The 22,008-nt window shown below is 41.2% G+C and overlaps 1 protein-coding gene across 4 annotated transcripts in view; it reads right to left on the minus strand.

The window, feature by feature from the left end:
- Positions 1-22,008, minus strand: part of LOC133611820 (latent-transforming growth factor beta-binding protein 2-like) — a 285,634-nt gene that overhangs the window by 142,192 nt on the left and 121,434 nt on the right. For all 4 annotated transcript variants that reach the window (XM_061968969.1, XM_061968971.1, XM_061968972.1 and 1 more), the window contains exons 4-5: positions 11,796-12,043; positions 3,022-3,219 (exon numbers count right to left, since the gene is read on the minus strand). In XM_061968969.1, the coding sequence (XP_061824953.1) occupies positions 3,022-3,219; positions 11,796-12,043 (446 nt within the window). The remainder of the gene's footprint in view (positions 1-3,021; positions 3,220-11,795; positions 12,044-22,008) is intronic.

Consider the following 22,008-nt stretch of genomic DNA (forward strand, 5'->3'; position numbering starts at 1 on the left):
AAAGACAAACGGCTAGGCAGACGGGTGAAATTTCTGCAGAATTAAAACAACGCAGAATTTGCTGCTTTCAGAATAAAAAATTTTTCTTAACCGCTAAAAAAAGTAATATTTATTAGACAGACATATCTGCACAAGCAGCAGGTAAACACTCACCATACACTTTATTTGGTAGACGTGCACAGTCTAGTGCAGGGGTCGGCAACCCGCGGCTCCGGAGCCGCATGCGGCTCTTTGATCACTCTGATGCGGCTCAGCTGCATACTTGCCGACCCTCTCGATTTTCCCGGGAGATTTTCACCCTAATAATAATAATGAGGGCGTGCCATGATGGTACAGCATTTAGCGCCCTCTACAATCTGTACAAACAGCGTGCCAGCCCAGCCTTTTGTTGTATGCATCTTCTACTTGCACACGCAAGTGACAGCAAGGCATACTTGGTCAACAGCCACACAGGTTACACTGATGGTGGCCATATAAAACAACTTTAAGACTCTTACTAATAATGCGGCACACTTTGAACCAAAACCAAACAAGAATGACAAACACATTTCGGGAGAACATCTGCCCCTTAACACAACATAAACACAACAGAACAAATACCCAGAATCCCATGCAGCCCTGACTCTTCCGGCCTACATTATACACCCCTGCTATCACCAACCCCCCCAACCCCCCCCCCCCCCCCCCCAAACCCCTTTCGTCGGTTGAGGTGTGCGGGGTTTGGTAGCGGGGGTGTATAATGTCGCCCGGAAGAGTTAGGGCTGCATGGGATTCTGGGTATTTGTTCTGTTGTGATTATGTTGTGTTACGGTGCAGATGTTCTCCCGAAATGTGTTTGTCATTCTTGTTTGGTGTGGGTTCACAGTGTGGCGCATTATTAGTAAGAGTGTTAAAGTTTTTTATACCGCCACCGTCAGTGAAACCTGTGTGGTTGTTGACCAAGTATGCCTTGCTGTCACTTGCGTGAGCAAGCAGAAGCTCCATACAACGTGTGGCTGGGCCGGCACGCTGGTTGTAGTGGGTGCTAAATGCTGTACCATCACGGCACGTTCGAGAGAACAGTTGCCCTGAAATTCGTAGTCTGACGGAAAAATCGGGAGGGTTGACAAGTATGACGCTGTCAAGCGCCGTTCAACATTCAACATTCAATTTTCATATTAAGGTGTGGGCCGCGTGTCTGAGACCCTTGGTTTATACATAGCACAAAGCAAAAAAAAAACTTTGTATGCAGTGTTATTTCATTTTAAATTTCAAAAGATTTTTGTGGCTCCCATTGTTTTCTTTAATTTGTGAAACTGGTCAAAATAGCTCTTTGAGTGGTAAAGGTTGCCGACCCCTGGTCTAGTGCAATCAAAACATTTCACCTGTACAGAGATAATAACATTCCGTCTTGATTGCCAATGTCAGGCTGTAATATAGTGTATTTTTTTTACCGATTGATAAGCATTAACTGTGTCCCATTTCAGGGGTTGCATTATAATGCCAACAACGTCATAACAAAGACTCCTTCAAATGCAGGCCACAAATGAGCCTTACATTTCCCATTTTTGCAGGATGCATCGCTGCCATCATTCTTGGCCTCCTTTATCCCAGGGTTATTTGCATTTGACCTTAAAATTCCTTGCCCTTATGTGGGCTATTCCGAGGATGTCGTTGTGGCTTGTGCAGCCCTTTGAGACACTTGTGATTTAGGACTATATAAATAAACATTGATTGATTGATTGATTGATTAAAATTACAATAGACTACATTAGTAATACTAATATGTAGCCACCTAGAATAATGACTAAATAATAAGGGTGTGAACATGTGACGCAACTGGGAAACCTCCCAAAGGCTAAGCTGCCTTATTTAATAAGGGTTGACGAAGCTTTCAGTGGTGCTTCTGAAGGCATTTCCTCCATAGGCCACAAAACGCTAAGTCCTCCAAAGGATGCAGCCCCTGAATTACGGCACAGCCATATTATCCAAGTAAAATGAATAGACATAGTGTGTGGGGGGGGCTAATTTTTTCACACTGTCAATTACATTTGTGCCACCCCCTGTGGGTAGTGGTCAAAATGCTTCAAAAGACTTGCAAGCACATCTAATACAGTTAGCTTTAAAGTTGTATAATCATTAGACAATTAGTTGCCAAGTCCTGTCTGTTACAGAGATTCTGTGCTTGATGGTCGCCATGTTTTTCAAACAATCTTGCTCAAATTTTACATACAATTTTGTAATGATTCGGCTAAACTTCATCCTATGAGGTTATGCAGGTGTATCTAATGTTTTGGCCTGTAATAGTGCTCTTGTGCAGGTTGTTTAGCTGTTCTTGTGTAACTAAAGAAGTGTTGTATGTGTGTGGTATGGGCACCCCTCACCTCTAATCCACAGAAGTAATTAGTCTAAGCCTCAGCAGGACTTCTGTCAGTAAAAAAACCCCCACAAATGGTCATGACCCCTGCCCTTGGCATTGACCGACCCCTCCCTTCCCATGGACACTGTGTGAATTAGAGGCAAAGCGCCGAGGATAAATGACAGGTTTAATGTAATCCCTATAAAATCCTGTTCATGCTGCCCTTTTTGGCATCCACCTCTCATTTTAAATTCTAGCCTGCTCTCTCAGAGAGCATGTTAAATGGTTAACGACCGGGCCAACCGTGAGGTGTAAACCGCAAAGAGATGGGGCTAAGTGGTGGGAGCGTGGGACCACCATCCCTAAGTGTGTGTGTGTGCTAGGGGAGATTAGGCCTCTTTTACAGACCCTCTTATAATCTGCTCTATCCCTTTTCTTTCGTGTTTTCTCTGCCTCCGTTTCTCTTTGACGGGGAGCTTTTTTTCAGCACAATTCCCAGCTTTTATCCCCTTCCTCTGGAGCTCTGGTTTTCAATACAGACAACATGCCACTGCCATTTTGTCAATCTGTGCCTTAAAAAAGCCCAAGAATGGAGGGAATGTGTGTGCGAATTGGGAAACAAGCAAGAGATATTTGAGAGGTGAGAAGAAGTGAAGGTACAAAGTTAGTGATAATTCACTTACAGAGTCTGAAGCCTGGCGCTTTTGGTTGTTGCTGCTGCTGCTGCTGCTGCTGCTGCTGCTGCAAGTTCTCACTATAGACAGTTGTCACGTCACCTTTCTCACAGCTGTTGAAGCATCGCCCGCCACTGCACACTCTTCGACACATTGTGGGTGTAAAGATGATCTTTATGCGGTCCAGGCTGGACGTGAGGTTGGCCCCTGGGAAGCACACGCATAGCCGGTTGACAAGGAGCAACATCAACGGTAGACTAGACGCGAGCTCCATGCCTCCGCCTTCAGCCTCACTTACACTCAACTCACCTCTTGGCAAACCATCGGGCAGTTTATAAATGCACAAGGGCGTGTGCCGATGCTCGCAATTGGCACGCTGTAACTAAATGAGCAACAGCACTGCAGGCCAGAAAACATGGAACAGATATCCGGCTAGTCTCCAGGGCCTTTATCTTTCCGAGAGGGTGTTTTAGATGTGTGTATGAGTGAAAGGGGCAAAGAGAGGTGAGGGCAAGTGAATGTTGTGTAATGGTGGGCCTGCCGTTACCCTGGTGCCCCATAAAAGGTCATTACAATCCTGGGACAACAGTATGTAAATAATTATACCGTAAATGCTGTAAATGTGGCCAAGAAATGTATTGATTTAAAACAAAGGTTACATACAAACAGTTGCAATAGCAGAATCAATGTCAGCACACGACTCCTCGCTGCGTACCGCCATTGTTGTTTGAATCAAACAGTCGCGTCGGTGCTACGTCACATCTATCAAATCCAGCCCGGCGATCCTGATTGGTTCATTATTTTTTGCTATCTTGAAGGAGTTTGCATTGCCCTCGAGCCCAGATCCTTGTGTGGAGCTCAGCGAACTACAAGGATCTGGCGAGAGTCAGGTTACATAACTCCACCTGTGTTCATTCAAAGTTTTGATGCCTTCAGTGACAATCTACAATGTAAATAGTCATGAAAATAAAGCAAACCCATTGAATGAGAAGGTGTGTCCAAACTTTTGGTCTGTACTGTATATGATAACTAGACTAAAACATGACACATTTCTCTTTTGGAGATACAGGACACAGTCAGAAGTATTTTGTTTTTTTTTAATTGTCAAAAGCATATCAGTCTGGCCATGCAAAAAGTATTGGAACTTCACATTAGGTGCTTTAGGCTTAATTTTGCTCAAACCGAGCGCTGGCAAACAGAGATAACCTTGGCATTCCCTGCGCCAGCGGCGTAACTTGCCAGGAGACGTGTGGCCGCTCGCCTTCATTTTAAATTTTCCACAAGCCAAGCAGTATGTCCAAGAGAAAACAGTCTAAACTGTTAATCATGTCCACAAAGACATGACAGCAAAGCACTCCGAAAACACTGGATTGCTTCCCCCAGCAGCAAAATGCCACTGCAGTCTAATCATTGACACACTACACAAGAAGACTCCCGCGAAGTGAATTATATTTATATAGCACTTGTTCTATAGTTACTCAATGCGCTTTACATGGTGAAACCCATTATCTACATCGTTAAGCTACCTTTAAACCAGTGTGGGTGGCACTGGGAGTAGGTGGGCAACGTGTCTTACTCAAGGACACAACAGAAGTGACAAGAATGGTGGAAGCGGGAATTGAACCTGGAACCCTCAAGTTGCTAGCACAGCCGCTCTCAACCGAGCCACACCGCCCAAAGCCCATTTTATTTTAATCATCATCATTTTCACGATAATTATTATTTATCAAAACATGTTCAACAGTTAAAAGCTCATGTGCATGCAGAAAATACTTTAAAGTGTATTTGTATTTTGTGACCCAGCCAAATTAAAGAATGTTTTCCTTGTCCATACCTTGTCATGACCCTCTGCATTTTCATACTCCTTTTGGACCTGTTGTAATGAAAAACTGTAAATGTGATGTACCATATTGTAACATTGTATCAACGTTTGAAATAAAATAACACCAGATAGTTCTGTTGTTTTCTTAAAAGCAGGGGCGGTCAGGAATTATTTTAATATTAAAACCTTGTATTGTCTGTTTCTCATGAACCCAACATCGTGTATCGCTTCGTCTCATGATAGCTTAACAATGACTTGCACATTTTGCAGTTCATGAGAAAGTAAAATGAAAATGTAGCTCTCTTTGATCATTTGTGAATATGTATATTGCCCAATACAGAAGCAACAAAACCAATGATGTAATGTGGAGCAAACCGCTTAGTTAATTAATAATTAATACCGCTGATGGTAAGCAGAGGTGGGTAGTAGCGCGCTACATTTACTCCGTTACATCTACTTGAATAACTTTTGGGATTAATTGTACTTCTAAGAGTAGTTTTAATGCAACATACTTTTACTTTTACTTGAGTATATTTATAGAGAAGAAACACTACTTTTACTCCGCTCCATTTATCTCCATTCAGCTCGCTACTGATTTTTATTGATCTGTTAATGCACGCTTTGTTTGTTTTGGTTTGTCATCCAGACCTTCAAAGTAGGATCTATGGCATGCCTGCGTTTCACGAATCAAATGCAGTCACTGGTGACGTTTGACTACGTTTCACCAATCAAACAGAGCCAGGCGGTCACATGATTAACAAGCTTAAGCTTACAAGAACTCAACGTCAAATTTGAGGAAGCACATGGCGGTAAGTAACGTTAGTAGATATTTTGGCTGTCACCGTAGGCTGATGTTAGCTTCCCTGCTATGAATCACTGTACATCGTGTGGGGACATTTGTTAACGCACTGCAGCACACACACACACACACACACACACACGCATGCATAGAAACACCAATCAGTGTGTTCTCAGGTGCAGCCCACACCTATCAGTTTATGGTTTGCGTAAAGGCAAACTTGTCATTTTCCTTTGTAATCTCTGCCTACTGAGCCTATGGTGCTGTTAAGTTATTGTGGCTCAATTTGCCTTAATTTTTTTTATGTTAATGTATTATTATTTAATATATTTAATTGTTTTAGTTGCTTAAGAGATATTCCTGGCTCTGAATTTGCTCATTGCTATTTTTATGTTTTTGTGTATTATTTGTTGCCGTCATCATTAAACAAACAGGTTACTCATCAGTTACTCAGTACTTGAGTAGTTTTTTCACAACATACTTTTTACTTTTACTCAAGTAAATATTTGGGTGACTACTCCTTACTTTTACTTGAGTAATAAATCTCTAAAGTAACAGTACTCTCACTTGAGTACAATTTCTGGCTACTCTACTCACCTCTGATGGTAAGACATGCTAAGTAACAGTACAGTGGGTTTAACACACACTCTTTTTTTAAACAACAGTTAAGTAGCACAGCTAACATTTTAAGTGTATGCGGGGTCTATAAAACTGCTTAATATAACCATAAATGATACCTCAAATGCAAGTAAAAAGAAAAAATATATATATCTGGAGGTAGTACTGTATTAGATACCAGCAACTGTGGCTGTGCTATAGTACATTTTGTGAACTCCACAATGACTTAAGAGCTGCTCTAGACAAATAGTTGATGTCCCAGGGCGTTTTGCTCAAAGGCAGATCAACTTAACTTTCAATCGGTGGGGATTTTTGGTCACACTTCGAGTCTGGTGTGTCCAGGACTGGATGGAGACTCTATAAATATGTATAATGACAGCGTTAATTGAGACATTTACTGTATGTGGCCTGTACTTGTTATGTACAAACTTGGCTTACTGCATACTACAAAGAAAGTTTTGACATGTTTAGCAGCTATTTCTCTCACTTTTGGTGTCACGTGTATGTTTTGCATTGTTTTGTGATTATAAGGTCTACCGCTACAAGTGGTGGTCTCAGATCATCATAGACAGCTTATTTAGTGAGCAAATATATTATTATTATTAATTTAGTTACAAACGTTTGTAGAATGTATTTATTTTAGCACTGCCTAATTGTATGTACATTTATTTTTTTTATCAGTTTTTATGAGTCCCTACTTTTGCAGTATATTTGATTAGTATTTATTTTTGTGATCAACCTGACATCCATCTATCCATCCATTTTCTACCGCTTGTCCCGTTCGGGGTCGCGGGGGTACTTCAGCCTATCTCAGCTGCATTCGGGTGGACCAGTACCGGGCCGCACAAGAAATAAAAAAATAAAAATAATTTTTTTTTTTTTTATTATTTTATTTTTTTAATTAAATCAACATAAAAAAAACAATATATACATTATATATCAATATAGATCAATACAGTCTGCAGGGATACAGTCCGTAAGCACACATGATTGTATTTCTTTATGAAATAAATAAATAAATAAATAAAATACCCCCTGCCCCGTCCGTCCGTGGGACAAGTTGACCGGTCCGCAGCTACAAAAAGGTTGGGGACCACTGCTGTAGACGACCTGGTGGTTGCATCACAAGGCTGTGGCTGTGAATAAAGACTTCTACAAGATACTCGGCGTCACGCCTCATAAATATAACAACGTTAACATACTAACAGTTAGCATGTGTCATTTATCAAGGTGTACGCTGCAAAAACAGTTAGCATGGTAACATTAGCCTGCTAACGTTTAGCATGTGTCCATCCATCTAACCATTTTCTACCGCTTCTCCCTTTCGGGGTTGCGGGGGGTGCTGGAGCCTATACCAGCTGCACTCGGGCAGAAGGCGGTGTACCTCCTGGACAAGCCGCCATAGTCATATACTAAATTATGAGTCTGGGGTGAACAGTTGCAAAATTATCAAAAAAAGTTAGCATGCTAAATATGTTATGCTAGCATGCTAACAATAACATGCTAACAGTTAGCATGTGTCATGCACCACATACTATGACTCTAAGGTTTACGGCTGCAAAATTAGTTACAATTTTTTAAATAGCTTAAAAAGTTAGCATGCTAAAGTTAGTATGCTAGTATATCATGCATCTTTACACTGACGTATGTATTGCTCTGATTACTGACCGCATTGCAACTCACTCCTTTCAGGTAAACCATCGGTGGTTAAGGTAAAGGAGCATGTGCACTCAAAATAAATTGTGTGATTAATCTATGTTGAGATGTGATTAATGCAACTTTTTAAGATTAATCACATGCATTTGAGATCCCTGTATTTATGTTTATCTCCTATATGAAAATAATCCTGCAACATGCATTTTCTTGCGTCTGGATCATACCAAAGGCAGTACAGAATATAGTTGTGTGCCGCATGTTCCACAGCATTGGAAAACACCACGGTTGGGTTGGAGCATATGATGCAATGGATGTGGTGTAAATGAGTGTCTCCAAAGTGACAATTGGTAGCACACGAGAAAAAAAACAAACGTATTTGAATAGGGCGACCTGCACCACTTTTGTACTTGCTATCTCAGTAGATCACCAACAACATATTTAGCACATTGGGATCTTAGTAGATCAGGCACTTTGTGTTCTACACTTAACGTTTGTTTTAAAGAAGATGGTTTCAATCGGAATTCATGCAACAATTAATTTATCTTAGTGCATGTGAAAAAGACTCCAAAGGCGAGCGGACAGGTACCGACAGGACAAGCGAAGTGCGGCTTCAGCGATCGCGGAGGCAAAAACTCGAACATGGGAGGAGTTTGGAGAAGCCATGGAAAACGACTTCCGGACGGTTTCGAAGTGATTCTGGTCAACCATCCGCCGCCTCAGGGGGGAAGCAGAGCACTGTCAACACCGTGTATGGTGAGGATGGTGTGCTGCTGACCTCTACTGCGGCTGTTGTGGATCGGTGGAGGGAATACTTCGAAGACCTCCTCAATCCCACCAACACGTCTTCCAATGAAGAAGCAGTGCCTGGGGAATCTGTCGTGGGCTCTCCTATTTCTGGGGCTGAAGTTGCAGAGGTAGTTAAAAAGCTCCTCGGTGGAAGGCCCCGGGGGTGGATGAGATCCGCCCGGAGTTCCGTAAGGCTCTGGATGCTGTGGGGCTGTCTTGGTTGACAAGACTCTGCAACATCGCGTGGACATCGACGGGCGGTACCTCTGGATTGGCAGACCGGGGTGGTGGTTCCTCTCTTTAAGAAGGTGAACCACAGTAAGGTCTATTCAGGTGTACTGGAGAGGAGGCTACGCTGGATAGTCGAACCTCGGATCCAGGAGGAACAGTGTGGTTTTCGTCGTGGTCGTGGAATGGTAGACCAGCTCTATACTCTCGGCAGGGTCCTTGAGGGTGCATGGGAGTTTGCCCAACCAGTCTCCATGTGCTTTGTGGACTTGGAGAAGGCATTCGACCGTGTCCCCCGGGAAGTCCTGTGGGGAGTGCTCAAAGAGTATGGGGTATCGGACTGTCTGATTGTGGCGGTCCGCTCCCTGTACGATCAGTGTCAGAGCTTGGTCCGCACAGTAAGTCGGACCCGTTTCCAGTGAGGGTTGGACTCCACCAAGGCTGCCTTTTGTCACCGATTCTGTTCATAACTTTTATGGACAGAATTTTTAGGCACAGTCAGGGCGTTGAGGGGATCTGGTTTGGTGGCTGCAGGATTAGGTCTCTGCTTTTTGCTTATGATGTGGTCCTGATGGCTTCAACTGGCCAGGATCTTCAGCTCTCACTGGATCGGTTCACAGCCGAGTGTGAAGCGACTGGGATGAGAATCAGCACCTCCAAGTCTGAGTCCATGGTTCTCGCCTGGGAAAGGGTGGAGTGCCATCTCCAAGTTGGGGAGGAGATCTTGCCCCGAATGGAGAAGTTCAGGTACCTAGGAGTCTTGCTCACGAGTGGGGGAAGAGTGGATCATGAGATTGACAGGCGGATCGGTGCGACGTCTTCAGTAATTCGTACGCTGTATCGATCCGTTGTGGTGAAGAAGGAGCTGAGCCGGAAGGCAAAGCTCTCAATTTACCGGTCGATCTATGTTCCCATCCTCACCTAAGGTCATGAGCTTTGGGTTATGACCGAAAGGACAAGATCACGGGTACAAGCGGCCGGAATGAGTTTCCTCCGACGGGTGGCGGGTCTCTCCCTTAGAGATAGGGTGAGAAGCTCTCCACATGGAGAGGAGCCAGATGAGGTGGTTCGGGCATCTGCTTAGGATGCCACCCGAACGCCTCCCTAGGGAGGGGTTTGGGGCACGTCTGACCAGCAGGAGGCCAAGGGGAAGACCCAGGACACGTTAGGAAGACTATGTCTCCCGGCTGGCCTGGGAACGCCTCGGGATCCCCTGGGAGGAGCTGGACGAAGTGGCTGGGGAGAGGGAAGTCTGGGCTTCTCCGCTTAGGCTGCTGCCCCCGCGACCCGAACTCGGATAAGCGAAGGAAAATGGATGGATGGATGGCATGTAAAAAACTACTGAAATTCAGCTATAAAACCATCTTTTATTTACCACTCAAGAAAGACAAATTGCTAAGATGGATACGATTCCAGACGTAGCTGCAAATGGTGATTGATCATGATTAATTAACTTGGGAACTGATAATTACTTAAAAATTGCACTACTAGTACCAACCTCGTCATGTCCGTTGTGTCCTGAGCAAGACACTTCACCCTTGCTCCTGATGGGTGCTGGTTAGCGCCTTGCATGGCAGCTCCCTCCATCAGTGTGTGAATGTGTGTGTGAATGGGTAAATGTGGAAGTAGTGTCAAAGCGCTTTGAGTACCGTGAAGGTAGAAAAGCGCTATACAAGTACAACCCATTTATCATTTATTTATTTACTTAGTAGACATAACTTGATTTTACTCAAAAAAATGTACTTTTAATTTATTTTTAATGGAGAACAGGTTATGTATTTTTAAAATATTTAGCAACACATCTACAAACGTAAGTCAAGTCCAAACGTTTGGACACACCTTCTCATTCAATGCGTTTTCTTTATTTTCATGATTGTTTACATTGTAGATTGTTACTGAAGGCATCAGAAGTATGAATAAACACATGTGGAGTTATGTACTTAACAAAAAAAGGTGAAATAACTGAAACATGTCTTGTATTCTAGTTTCTTCAAAATAGCCACGCTTTGCTCTGCTTACTGCTTTACACACTCTTGGTATTCCCTCAATGAGCTTCAAGAACACCTGTTAAGTGAAAATCGAGAGAATGCCAAGAGTGTGCAAAGCAGTAATCAGAGCAATGGGTGGCTATTTTGAAGAAACGAGAATATAAAACATGTTTTCAGTAATTTCACCTTTATTAAGTACATAACTCCACATGTGTTCATTCATAGTTTTGATACCTTAGTGACAATCTACAATGTAAATAGTCGTGAAAATAAAGAAAACGCATTGAATGAGAAGGTGTGTCCAAATTTTTGGCCTGTACTGTATATTCAACAACATATTTCATTTAACAACATGTGACCTAGTGGTTAGAGTGCCCGCCCTGAGATCGGTAGGTTGTGAGTTCAAACCCCGGCCGAGTCATACCAAAGACTATAAAAATGGGACCCATTACCTTCCTGCTTGGCACTCAGCATCAAGGGTTGGAATTAGGGGTTAAATCACCAAAAATGATTCTCGGGCACGGCCACCGCTGCTGCTCACTGCTCCCCTCACCTCCCAGGGAGTGATAAAGGGTGATGGGTCAAATGCAGAGGATAATTTCGCCACACCTCGTGTGTGTGTGACAATCATTGGTACTTTAACTTTAACTTTTAACACACCAGAGGCAAGCACGTACAGTCTGGGACGCTGCCAGTATTTGCTTTTTCTCTCTTTTGGCCAATGTTCCAGTTAGCAGTGACACCGCAGGATGTCAGTATGTATTCTCGGCAGTGTGTTGTGTTTGTTTTGACGAGGCAAGGGTGGGTACAAATGTCAAGTGTGCATGTACAGTGAGAGAATATGTATGTTGTTCATTTCACAGTGTGGAGAAGACTTTGTTTTTACCTGCTGGTGATAATGCATTGTTGAATTGTCCATTCAGATGGTTGTCACTGCTTGGCCTGTGAGCGTTGAAATAGTGCACGTTGTCGTGTCTGTGTCCATTTGAGTTCCTGTGCTCATTTCCGGGGGTGTTGCCGTTGGGCAGAGCATTGGAGGCGATCGGCCCAGAGGATGACGGATAACGCTTCACCGTACGGGAGGTCCCGGTCAGCTGAGGGGAGGAGTCAGGGGGTCCCCGTCTCACTTGGGTCCTGTCAATCACACCATCACAAGACCACAAACATATGACCTCAGAGCAAAGAGTGAAGGTCCCACAATTATACACTCATCAGAATTGCGTGTGCATCACCGTGAAATTAGTTTAAGCGTGGTGAGTGTGTGCAACAGAAAGTCACATTCCAGAGAGACCAGCATTGTGTCTTAGGTCATAACTCTGCTTAATTAATCAATTTGTAGGAATTAAATCAATAATAAAAGCATAACTCTTCTCAACTAACATCTGCTGTGGGTCAAAAAGCCATGACTCTTACTCATCCACAAAGATTATTTTTGATGACATTCAGTAAGAGATTATTCACCATTTAAAAACAAACAAACAAACAAAAAACAGGGAAGCAAAGGGATAAAGGATCCAGAGCTGATTTTTTTCCACAAAAATAATGTTGCCATGAGGTTGATACTGATTTTCCCAATCCCCTATTTAGTTCGCTTGACTAGATGATGAACTAGTCTGGTCTGAAGCAACACCCTGAATGATAAACAGAACATTTAAAAACTAGAGTTGACCAACGCAGTATTTTTTTTTCAACCAGCAAGCATTTGATTTGGGTCAATTACTTAAGCTTGTGTTGCACGACCAGGAAGCGGAGTTCATGTGAGTGACCTGGGAGAGTCCTGTGCTTCAGACAGATAGGCAGACAGTTCTACCTGAACTGCTGGGGCTTCGGAAGTTTTGTTGGCCAGTTGGCCTTACAATAACACATCTGGATCCAACTTATCTGGCCTGTCGGACAGGCAGCAGAACAAGACAAAGATTAACCATAACAGATCAGATTAGTCGACATGTTCTGTAGAGCATACCTGTGACCCAGCAAGGTCAAGGTCAAGGTTTATTTACAAAGCACATTTAAAACAACAGCTCAAGTTGCCCCAAAGTGATGTACACGTTAAAGGGTACCTGTTATTGAACTCTTATGTTTTTTATTATTTATTATGTTGTTTTCTATATTAATTATTCTTATAACTACTATTATTCTCTCAATGTTATGTTTTATTAACTTATTAATATATTATATATTACTAAGATGTTATTTTTCCATATATTGTATCATAGGTTTCATGCTATTTTTAGATGGTGTAAATCTTTTCTCCAGTGTGGATGCCTCAAAGGTGGCGTTTTTCCTCAAATCCTCAGTGCCATGCCATGTTTTGTTGTTTCTTTGTTATCGTAAATAGTGCTGTGTGTGCGTGTTTGTGTACGTGCGCGTGTGTGTGCATACATGTGTGTGCGTGTGTTCTTCTCTTTTTCAATTTTTTTTGTGCAGCGTTTTGTGTTTGCCACTTGCCAGTGTATTAAAAGTGCAAAATAAATAACGTTTGCTATGATAATTTTCCTCTTTTCTGACTTACAAAAAATTACAATTTAAACAATGCCAAACCGGCAAATCATAAGGTTCCTGCCTTTGGGCGTGGGCTTGTACACAGTCTTTGAAAACGGTCTTTTGCTGTCTTTTTTAAGATTGGCTACGTTGTGATGTCACAGTGAGGTTGATATACATATGTGGTCAATCTTGGAAACGCTGTGTTGGCAAGCCTCCTCCTGTTTTGCTGAGATAGACTACTGCTGGTTGAGATTCTGTATATTCCTTCTCGTTTCATGCCGTCCCACCTGTTCATTGTCAATAAATTGAACATTGTATAATACATACTTCCGTGTTTATTTGTCCACGGCAAATTTGGATCATCCGCTGAACTCCAACGGAAAAAGGCGGTAGGATAAAATACTATTTTTATTTATTTTGGCATGTGCATAACACCGACATGAAATATACAATGACTTAAATGCTGCTAATATCAGCTTTTTATTAAGCTACGAACGTTGTTTCGATTCAAGAGTGGACAGGTATACCTTATGTTTAATGTTTATGGAGTTTATTTTTGACTGTAACTGAAAATAAGATGGTAGTGATATATATCTCTTCAATATTTAACAGTGTAAATTTTCAAAGGATAAATGCAGATACTTTTGGTGGGGGTGGGGCGTGGAGGGTTTTAATAGCAAAAAACGAATTACTGTCGTCCATCAACGCACCAAAAACAACATCAGTGACAAAAATACAATCCAGCAAAACTGTTTACTTTCTGTCGTAATCACATAAAAAAAAAAACAATATGTCGTATTGAAAACAACCGCTCGCTCTTTTTGATTTGCGTCAAAAGACACACACACTCGGCTCAGCCAGTGATGCGTTCATGGCCACAGTTGGACAACTCCAAAGCCACAGGTAAACTCTGTTAGGTCGTTACAATGTGACACGGTTCACACACAGTTACCGTATTTTCCGCACTATAAGGCGCACCGGATTATTAGCCGCACCTTCTATGAATTACATATTTCATAATTTTGTCCACCAATAAGCCGCCCCGGACTAAAAGCCGCGCCTACGCTGCGCTAAAGTGAATGTCAAAAAAACGCTGCGCTAAAGTGAATGTCAAAAAAACAGTCAGATAGTTCAGTCAAACTTTAATAATATATTGAAAACCAGCGTTCTAACAACTCTGTCCCAAAATGTACAAATGTGCAATCACAAACATAGTAAAATTCAAAATGGTGTAGAGCAATAGCAACATACCGGTAATGTTGCTCGAACGTTAATGTCACAACACACAACACACAAAATAAACATAGCGCTCACTTTCTGAAGTTATTCTTCATTCGTACCGGTAAATCCTTCGAATTCTTCGTCTTCGGTGTCCGAATTGAAAAGTTGCGCTAGCGTGGCTTCCAAAATGGCGGGCTCCGTCTCTTCGAAATCATCGGATTCAGTGTCGCTGTTGTTGTGCAGCAGTTCTGTGAATCCTGCCTTCCGGAAAGCTCGGACCACAGTTGTGACAGAAATATCTGCCCAGGCATTTACAATCCACTGGCAGATGTTGGCGTATCTTGTCCGGCGTTGTCTGCCCGTCTTAGTGAAGGTGTGTTCGCCTTCGGTCATCCATTTTTCCCACGCAGTTCGCAGTCGTGATTTGAATGCCCTGTTGACACCAATATCCAGCGGTTGGAGTTCTTTGGTTAATCCACCCGGAATGACGGCGAGTGTTGTATTTGTGTGCTTCACTTGTTTTTTGACACCATCTGTGATGTGGGCGCGCATAGAGTCATATATCAACATGGACGGAGCAGCGTGAAAAAAGCCACCCGGCCGCTTCGCGTAAACTTCCCTTAACCACTCGCTCATCTTTTCTTCATCCATCCATCCCTTCGAGTTAGCTTTTATGATGACGCCGGCTGGAAAGGTCTCTTTTGGCAAGGTCTTCCTTTTGAATATCACCATGAGTGGAAGTTAGCATGGCAAGCTAGAACCACAGTGAAGGATGACTTCTCATTCCCTGTGGAGCGAATATTCACCGTACGTGCTCCCGTTCCACAGTGCGGTTCAGTTGCTGTGAAATACGGTAGTAATCCGTGTGCGGATGGAGAGATTGCGTCTTTTTATGACCCGGATCGTTTAGTAGGAGCCATTTTGTGGTCTTTACAGATGTAAACAGGAAATGAAACGTACGGTGATATCCGCGCGTTTTTTCTTCTTCTTCCGGGGGCGGGTGAAGCGCTTCCTGTTCTATGGGGGCGGGTGAAGCGCTTCCTGTTCTATGGGGGCGGGTGCTTTCCTTGGCGGTTGCTTGCGTAGAAGAAGAAGCGCTTCCTGTTCTACCGGGAAAAAAGATGGCGGCTGTTTACCGAAGTTGCGAGACCGAAACTTTATGAAAATGAATCGTAATAAAGCGCACCGGGTTATTAGGCGCACTGTCAGCTTTTGAGAAAAATTGTGGTTTTTAGGTGCGCCTTATAGTGCGGAAAATACGGTAAATCAATGTCATTTATAGCCCGTTATTTGTGTGTGTTGTTGTTTTGCAAGTTAGCTTATAGCAACGGAGTTAAAAGAGTTAAATACTGCATGTTGGCTACTATTTTAGCAAAATAAACAAGCACTCTCTAATTACAATTGAGCTAATTCTAATGGAATATATTAAGAATGTAAATTTATCAATAGTAATCATAAAATGTTGTTACCAGATTACATAAATGCTAATTTAAAAAAACTCCGCAATGATATATATCACAGACAAAAGTTGTAGAGCAGGGGTGGGCAATTAATTTTTACCGGGGGCCGCCCGAGCACTGCTGGAGGGCCACATCGACAATATTTCAATACAATTTTGCTCAATATTATTTTTGATATATACCGTAACATAAATAATAATAATAATAATAATAATAATAATAATAATAATAATAAAACTTTAATTCAACCTAACTTAACTTTATACCAAAAGCACTGCTTTGGAAATCATTTGTACCCCTTTCAGAGATCACATTTTGTTCCCCTTAAACATCCTCATGTTGCACAATGAAATGTAAGCATAGGATGAAGTGTGCATTCCTGTAACTTTCTCTAGTAACAGCATTCCATGATTAATATCAATAAATTGTGTTGGTGACAGATGACAAGTTGGTTTTGGCCTGGTTTGTACGGCAGAAAATTACTAGTTTTTCGAGATAGAAGTTTTTTACTCATGTTTTTGGTGTGGTTATGGCCGAATATAAACAGTTTTGCTCAATAAAGTGATCGATATAATTCCTGTCCTCGAAGCATCTCGATAGACGTTACAATAATTGAACGGTGTTGATGAACACCGTTAGGGCCGCTTGTTGTCACTGTCACTTAGAGTTGCATTGCAAAATTACACAGAATTAATGTGTTGATTTTGTTTAGAATTCAGATGGGATTTGATTTGGTGCGCGGCATATATTTGCTGTGCGCAGAGGACGCTTGAGCAGTGGCAATTGCGCAGGCGCGCACCTTAGAGAGAACGTTGCTTGGCAGTCCATGTCTTGTTGAAAACACGCCATTTGTCATCAATTTTTCTCTTTTTAGCGTCTCGGGTGTAAACCGTGCATCACTTGTCGCTGTGCACCTTCACTCACAGGTTACACACGGACATACGTCCATAAATAACACTTTTCAAAATAAAAGCAGCACAGTTGTATTGCGTGCACGACATAGATGTTTTTTCAACTTTATTTTGTAATTCACTCACAATCCCGCACGAACATACGTCCACACGGAAGTAATACAAACAACGCTTTTCAAAACAAAAGCAGTACCGTTGTATTGCACACTCGACATAGATACTTTTTTAAATGTATTTTGTAATTTATGATTGGCCTCACGCGGGCCGGACAGGGACGCACAGAGGGCTGGATGTGACCCGCGGGCCGCAGAATGCCCAGGTCTGTTGTAGAGTGTATCCCATGCTTGTGCTACATCACACATTTCATTGTGCAAAATGTGAAAGCTTTAAAGTAAACTAAATGTGATTTTAGAAATGAGTACGTCTCACATTCTTCCACAGCAAGACCGCCACTCAGACATACAACATACAGCTCATCAAAAACAAGATTTTTTATTTTCATTGTCAGTGGGCCAAATCATTTATATTAGAAAATATTATAATATTATTATTAATAATATTATTCACACTTGTATGCTTTGGCCTGGACCAAACATTTAATAAACCTTAGTGCGGTTACATTGTATTGTATTTTTGTCAGCTAACCAAATAATGCTCAGTTTGTCTTATACATATACTGTAGTTGCGTCCTATTTGGACAACTTATGCAACGTGTAGAGTAAATTGTTTGACAAAACTCACACATTCAAAACAACATGACGACTTCTTGGTTAAATTTTAGGACTTGGTGGAATTTTTAGCAGCAGAGATGTATAACTTGTATAAAGACATCAAAACGGTCCCCAGAGACGTCCTGCAAGAAGACGCCATTTCTGATGACTTCACCAAACTGTAATGAGCAACACGACCCCTCTGTCGAAAAGAGCCTGGTATGTTTAACTCCCATGTGCCTCGACCACACCCTCAAAACAGTGTTTCCCAAACTTTAGTCAGCCATGGCAAATATGACAAAAACAGGTGGATTCACAGATCAATTATGTATCTTCTGGCATCTAGTGGAATAGCTTTCAATTGATAGTTTCAAGTAAATAAATAACCATTTTCAGGCCAATTAAGTGAAATTGGATAATTTTACGCAGCACACTTGATGATCTCTTGGCACTGCTCATTAACACCGTACACTGTAAAAAAGAAAATACTATTTTTATGGTTAATTTACTGCAAATGTTTACTGTAATTTTTCTATTTTTTTAAAATAGTTTATAAAACTGTAGAATTGAAGACATTATCTGCAAATAAACAATCCGCCTGTTATTTTAAGTAATATGCCAGTGATGACAAACTATGTATATTTCTATTTTTTTTACAGAAAAATACCAAATTAATTATACATAGCATTTTCTGTTTTCTTAAATTACTTTCAAATTCATGTAAAATTACAGTAATTATCTTTCATTAAATATGTAGCTTGTTATATAAAAGTCTATGTCCATACTAACAATCTAACACAGTGGTGTCAAACTCAAATACAGAGTGGGCCAAAATTTAAAACTGAACAAAGCCACGGGCCAAGGTTGAATAAATTAACCTTTTTAATAGGGACCCAAACAAGTTTTGCATTGAATATTGAACAAGCAAGGCTTATATAACTTTATAGTGACATGCAAAATCCAGTTTCAAATAATAATAATAATAATTAAAAGATATAAATGGCATATCAAATACAATTTAAATAAAAATTGAATGCCTCTTTTCTATTTGCAGCCTTCTGAGGTAAATATCAACATTAACTTTTTCCACGGGCTAATAAATTTGAAAATAAAATAACAATAAAACAACCATTAAGGACTTTAAACTGCTCAGTTTGCAACACACTGATCTAATCTGATGTGCTCAAGCCAGATACCTGCCATCTTTTCTTGGATGCTAGTTCATTAATGTCGGGGCTCAGGCTTTGAGCTGAGGCAACCTTCATTATCAAACAAAGGTGTTCATCAGTCATTATATCTCGTCCACCTGAACCACAGTCTTGGGGGCGTGCCTGAAATGCACTGCCTTTAACGTACTCTACGAGCTATCGTCACGTCCGCTGTTCATCCATTCTAACATCGTTCAGACCCAGTCACAAGATATGTGCGGCTTCTGTACGCACACGCGAGTGAATGCAACGCATACTTCATCAGCAGCGATACAGGTTACACTGAGGGTACCAGTTAAAAAAACTTTAACACTGTTAGAAATATACGCCACACTGTGAATCCACACCAAACAAGAATGACAAACACATTTCGGGAGAACATCCGCACCGTAACACAACATAAACACAACAGAACAAATACCCAGAATCCTTTGCAGTACTAACTCTTCCGGGACGCTATCACCAAACCTCCCCCCACCCCCAACACACACACAACTTTTAGCGTCCCGGAAGAGTTAGTTCTGCAAAGGGTTCTGGGTATTTCTTCTGTTGTGTTTATGTTGTGTTACGGTGCGGATGCTCTCCCGAAAAGTGTTTGTCATTCTTGTTTGGTGTGGGTTCACAGTGTGGCGCATATTTGTAACAGTGTTCAAGTTTTTTATACTGGCACCCTCAGTGTAACCTGTATGGCTGTTGATGAAGTATGTGTTGCATTCAATTGTGTGTGCGTGCAGAAGCCGCACATGTTATGTGACTGGGCCAGCACTCGTTGGACTGGCTGAAAAGCAGACCTGACGATTTTCAGGAGTGGCGCTGAAGTTTGGAAAAGTCCCGGGAGGGTTGGCAAGTATTAGAATTAGCGGTGAATGCGTTGTTACCGCGGCACCGCCGCAATATATAATCGGCAGGCCAGCTTTAGTATTAATTTGATATCGCCTCAAGGGCCAAGTGAAATTACGCGACGGGCCAAATTTGGCCCGCGGGCCAGAGTTTGACACCCGTGCTGTAGAATAAAGGTATTTTTCTGCAGAACTGTTTGCATCGTCACTTTATTAAAGGTGGTTGATCTTAACAATTCAGAAAAAATCTGTAAAATAATGGTATTTTTCTGTGGAACTGCCAGCATTGTCACTTCATTAAAGGTGTTTGACCGTAATAATTTGGAAAAACTGTAGAAAAAAAGGTATTTTTCTGCAGAACTGTTTGCATCGTCACTTTATTAAAGGTGGTTGATCTTAATAATTTAGTAAAAATCTGTAAAATTACGATATTTTACTGCAAAACGTTTCATGAAAATTTCTGTAAATATAATGTTTTTGATCATTATTTGGTTTACAATGTTTTACTTTAATTTTATGGTTTTCATTTGGCAGCCGTAGCTGCCAGTAGATGACCGTTTTTTTACAGAATTTTTTTTTACAGTGTAGTGCATACAGTAAATTAGTAACCCACAACTTTATACAGTAGTGCAGACCTCAATTTACAAACAGGAATCGTTCCACGACCAAGGTTGTACTCAAAACACTCGTATCTCAAATCATTGCCGCAAATAGAAATTAATGAATCGCCACAATTTCAATATCAACAACAACAACAACAACAACAACAACAAAAAACTAACTTTTAGGTAACAAATACTGTTTAAAAACCAATACAATCCAATGTACGACAAACAACTACAGTAGTTTTATGAAATAAAGTTTTGTACAGCATTTTGTTTTCTTAGAGCTGGTTGCATGTTTTTCTTGTGACATCTTAGACTTAGAATTAGACTTAGACTGGCAACGCTGTCTCTGTCTTATAACAATAGGAACAATGTTTTTTAATGTTGCACATTGACCTTTTTGAGGTAATCATTGTACAGCATTTGCCTTAGAGAGAAACCGCAGAGAAGTTGGTTTCACCTCCGTAGTTAAAGCGGACGTTCGCCCTCACTGTGTCCGAACTGCTCTTTCATGGTGCGGAAAGCTTACACGAGAAGCACAAGTCTGAAAACTGGGTATTTATTCTCTGGGAGAACAGACTTTCTGTGGCATCTCCTTTAAGCTGATTCTCTGTCGCCGACACCATCCAGAGATTCTCCATATTACCGTGGATGGATTTTGGATATTGTCCGCTGGATATTTGGATATTGCTGCTTTAAGAGGTGCTGACTGCATGGCTGCCTGGTGAGCTGACATACTGAGCCGCTGAGAAGCTGCATCGCCTTTGACTTGGTAAAAATGTATGCTAGATTATAAATCATGCCTCTCACTTGTATAGTAGAAGACTGCGGCCCTAAGCGGAGAGATTTGTTAACTTTGAAATTCAGTTGAGACCCGAAGACATGAAAAGACGCTTGTTTGCGGGTAACCTTTTTTCTTTTTTTTTTGTACCTCAGGAGTGAGGATTATGATTAATATCATCATATGTGCTGAAAGATATAAACATCTCATCAGAGTGCATCCCATCGAGAGCAGACATTGTACAATAAGGTATTGTTTTATTATGTTAGTAGTTTCTATTTCTTGTTTAGCACTTAGCAATACTGCTGCATGATGCTCGTGTTTCACTAAAGCTGGATCTGTTTAGCACTCTAAAACTTGTAAGTCATCCTCTGTATATTCAGCTTCAAAAATATAAGATTATGGATCATAATTTGTCCCAAAGTAGTTTCTCATGAAGTCTGCTATGATTAGTAGTAGTATTAGTGAACGTTCTGTCCCTTGTCTGTGAAATGAATGTGCCTCCGTATGCTTAAAATGACGAAAATAAGTTATTATTACATTGTATTATGAATGTGCTTGTTACTACATTACATCATATTATACTTACAGCATGTAAATACAACTTGATGGAGGTTTTTGGAGCGCTTAATAGGCGGAATAGATCAAATCTTTATTACTGTAATTACTGCATTTACGAGTAAGAATGCATAAAAGAATAATAATAGATGTGTTCTTGTCTCACATAAGGATTGTGATTGACATTATTAACATTCCAAAAAAAGTGCAATTCCCCTTTAAAACACTTTTCTTTTTAATTACAGTTTCACTTTTATACCGGTAATAATGTGAATATAAAAATTACCTTGAAAATTCCATTTGCCAGGAAGTTATTGTGCTG

Source organism: Nerophis lumbriciformis, linkage group LG08, assembly GCF_033978685.3.
Source record: "Nerophis lumbriciformis linkage group LG08, RoL_Nlum_v2.1, whole genome shotgun sequence".
NCBI classification, from domain to species: Eukaryota; Metazoa; Chordata; class Actinopteri; order Syngnathiformes; family Syngnathidae; genus Nerophis; species Nerophis lumbriciformis.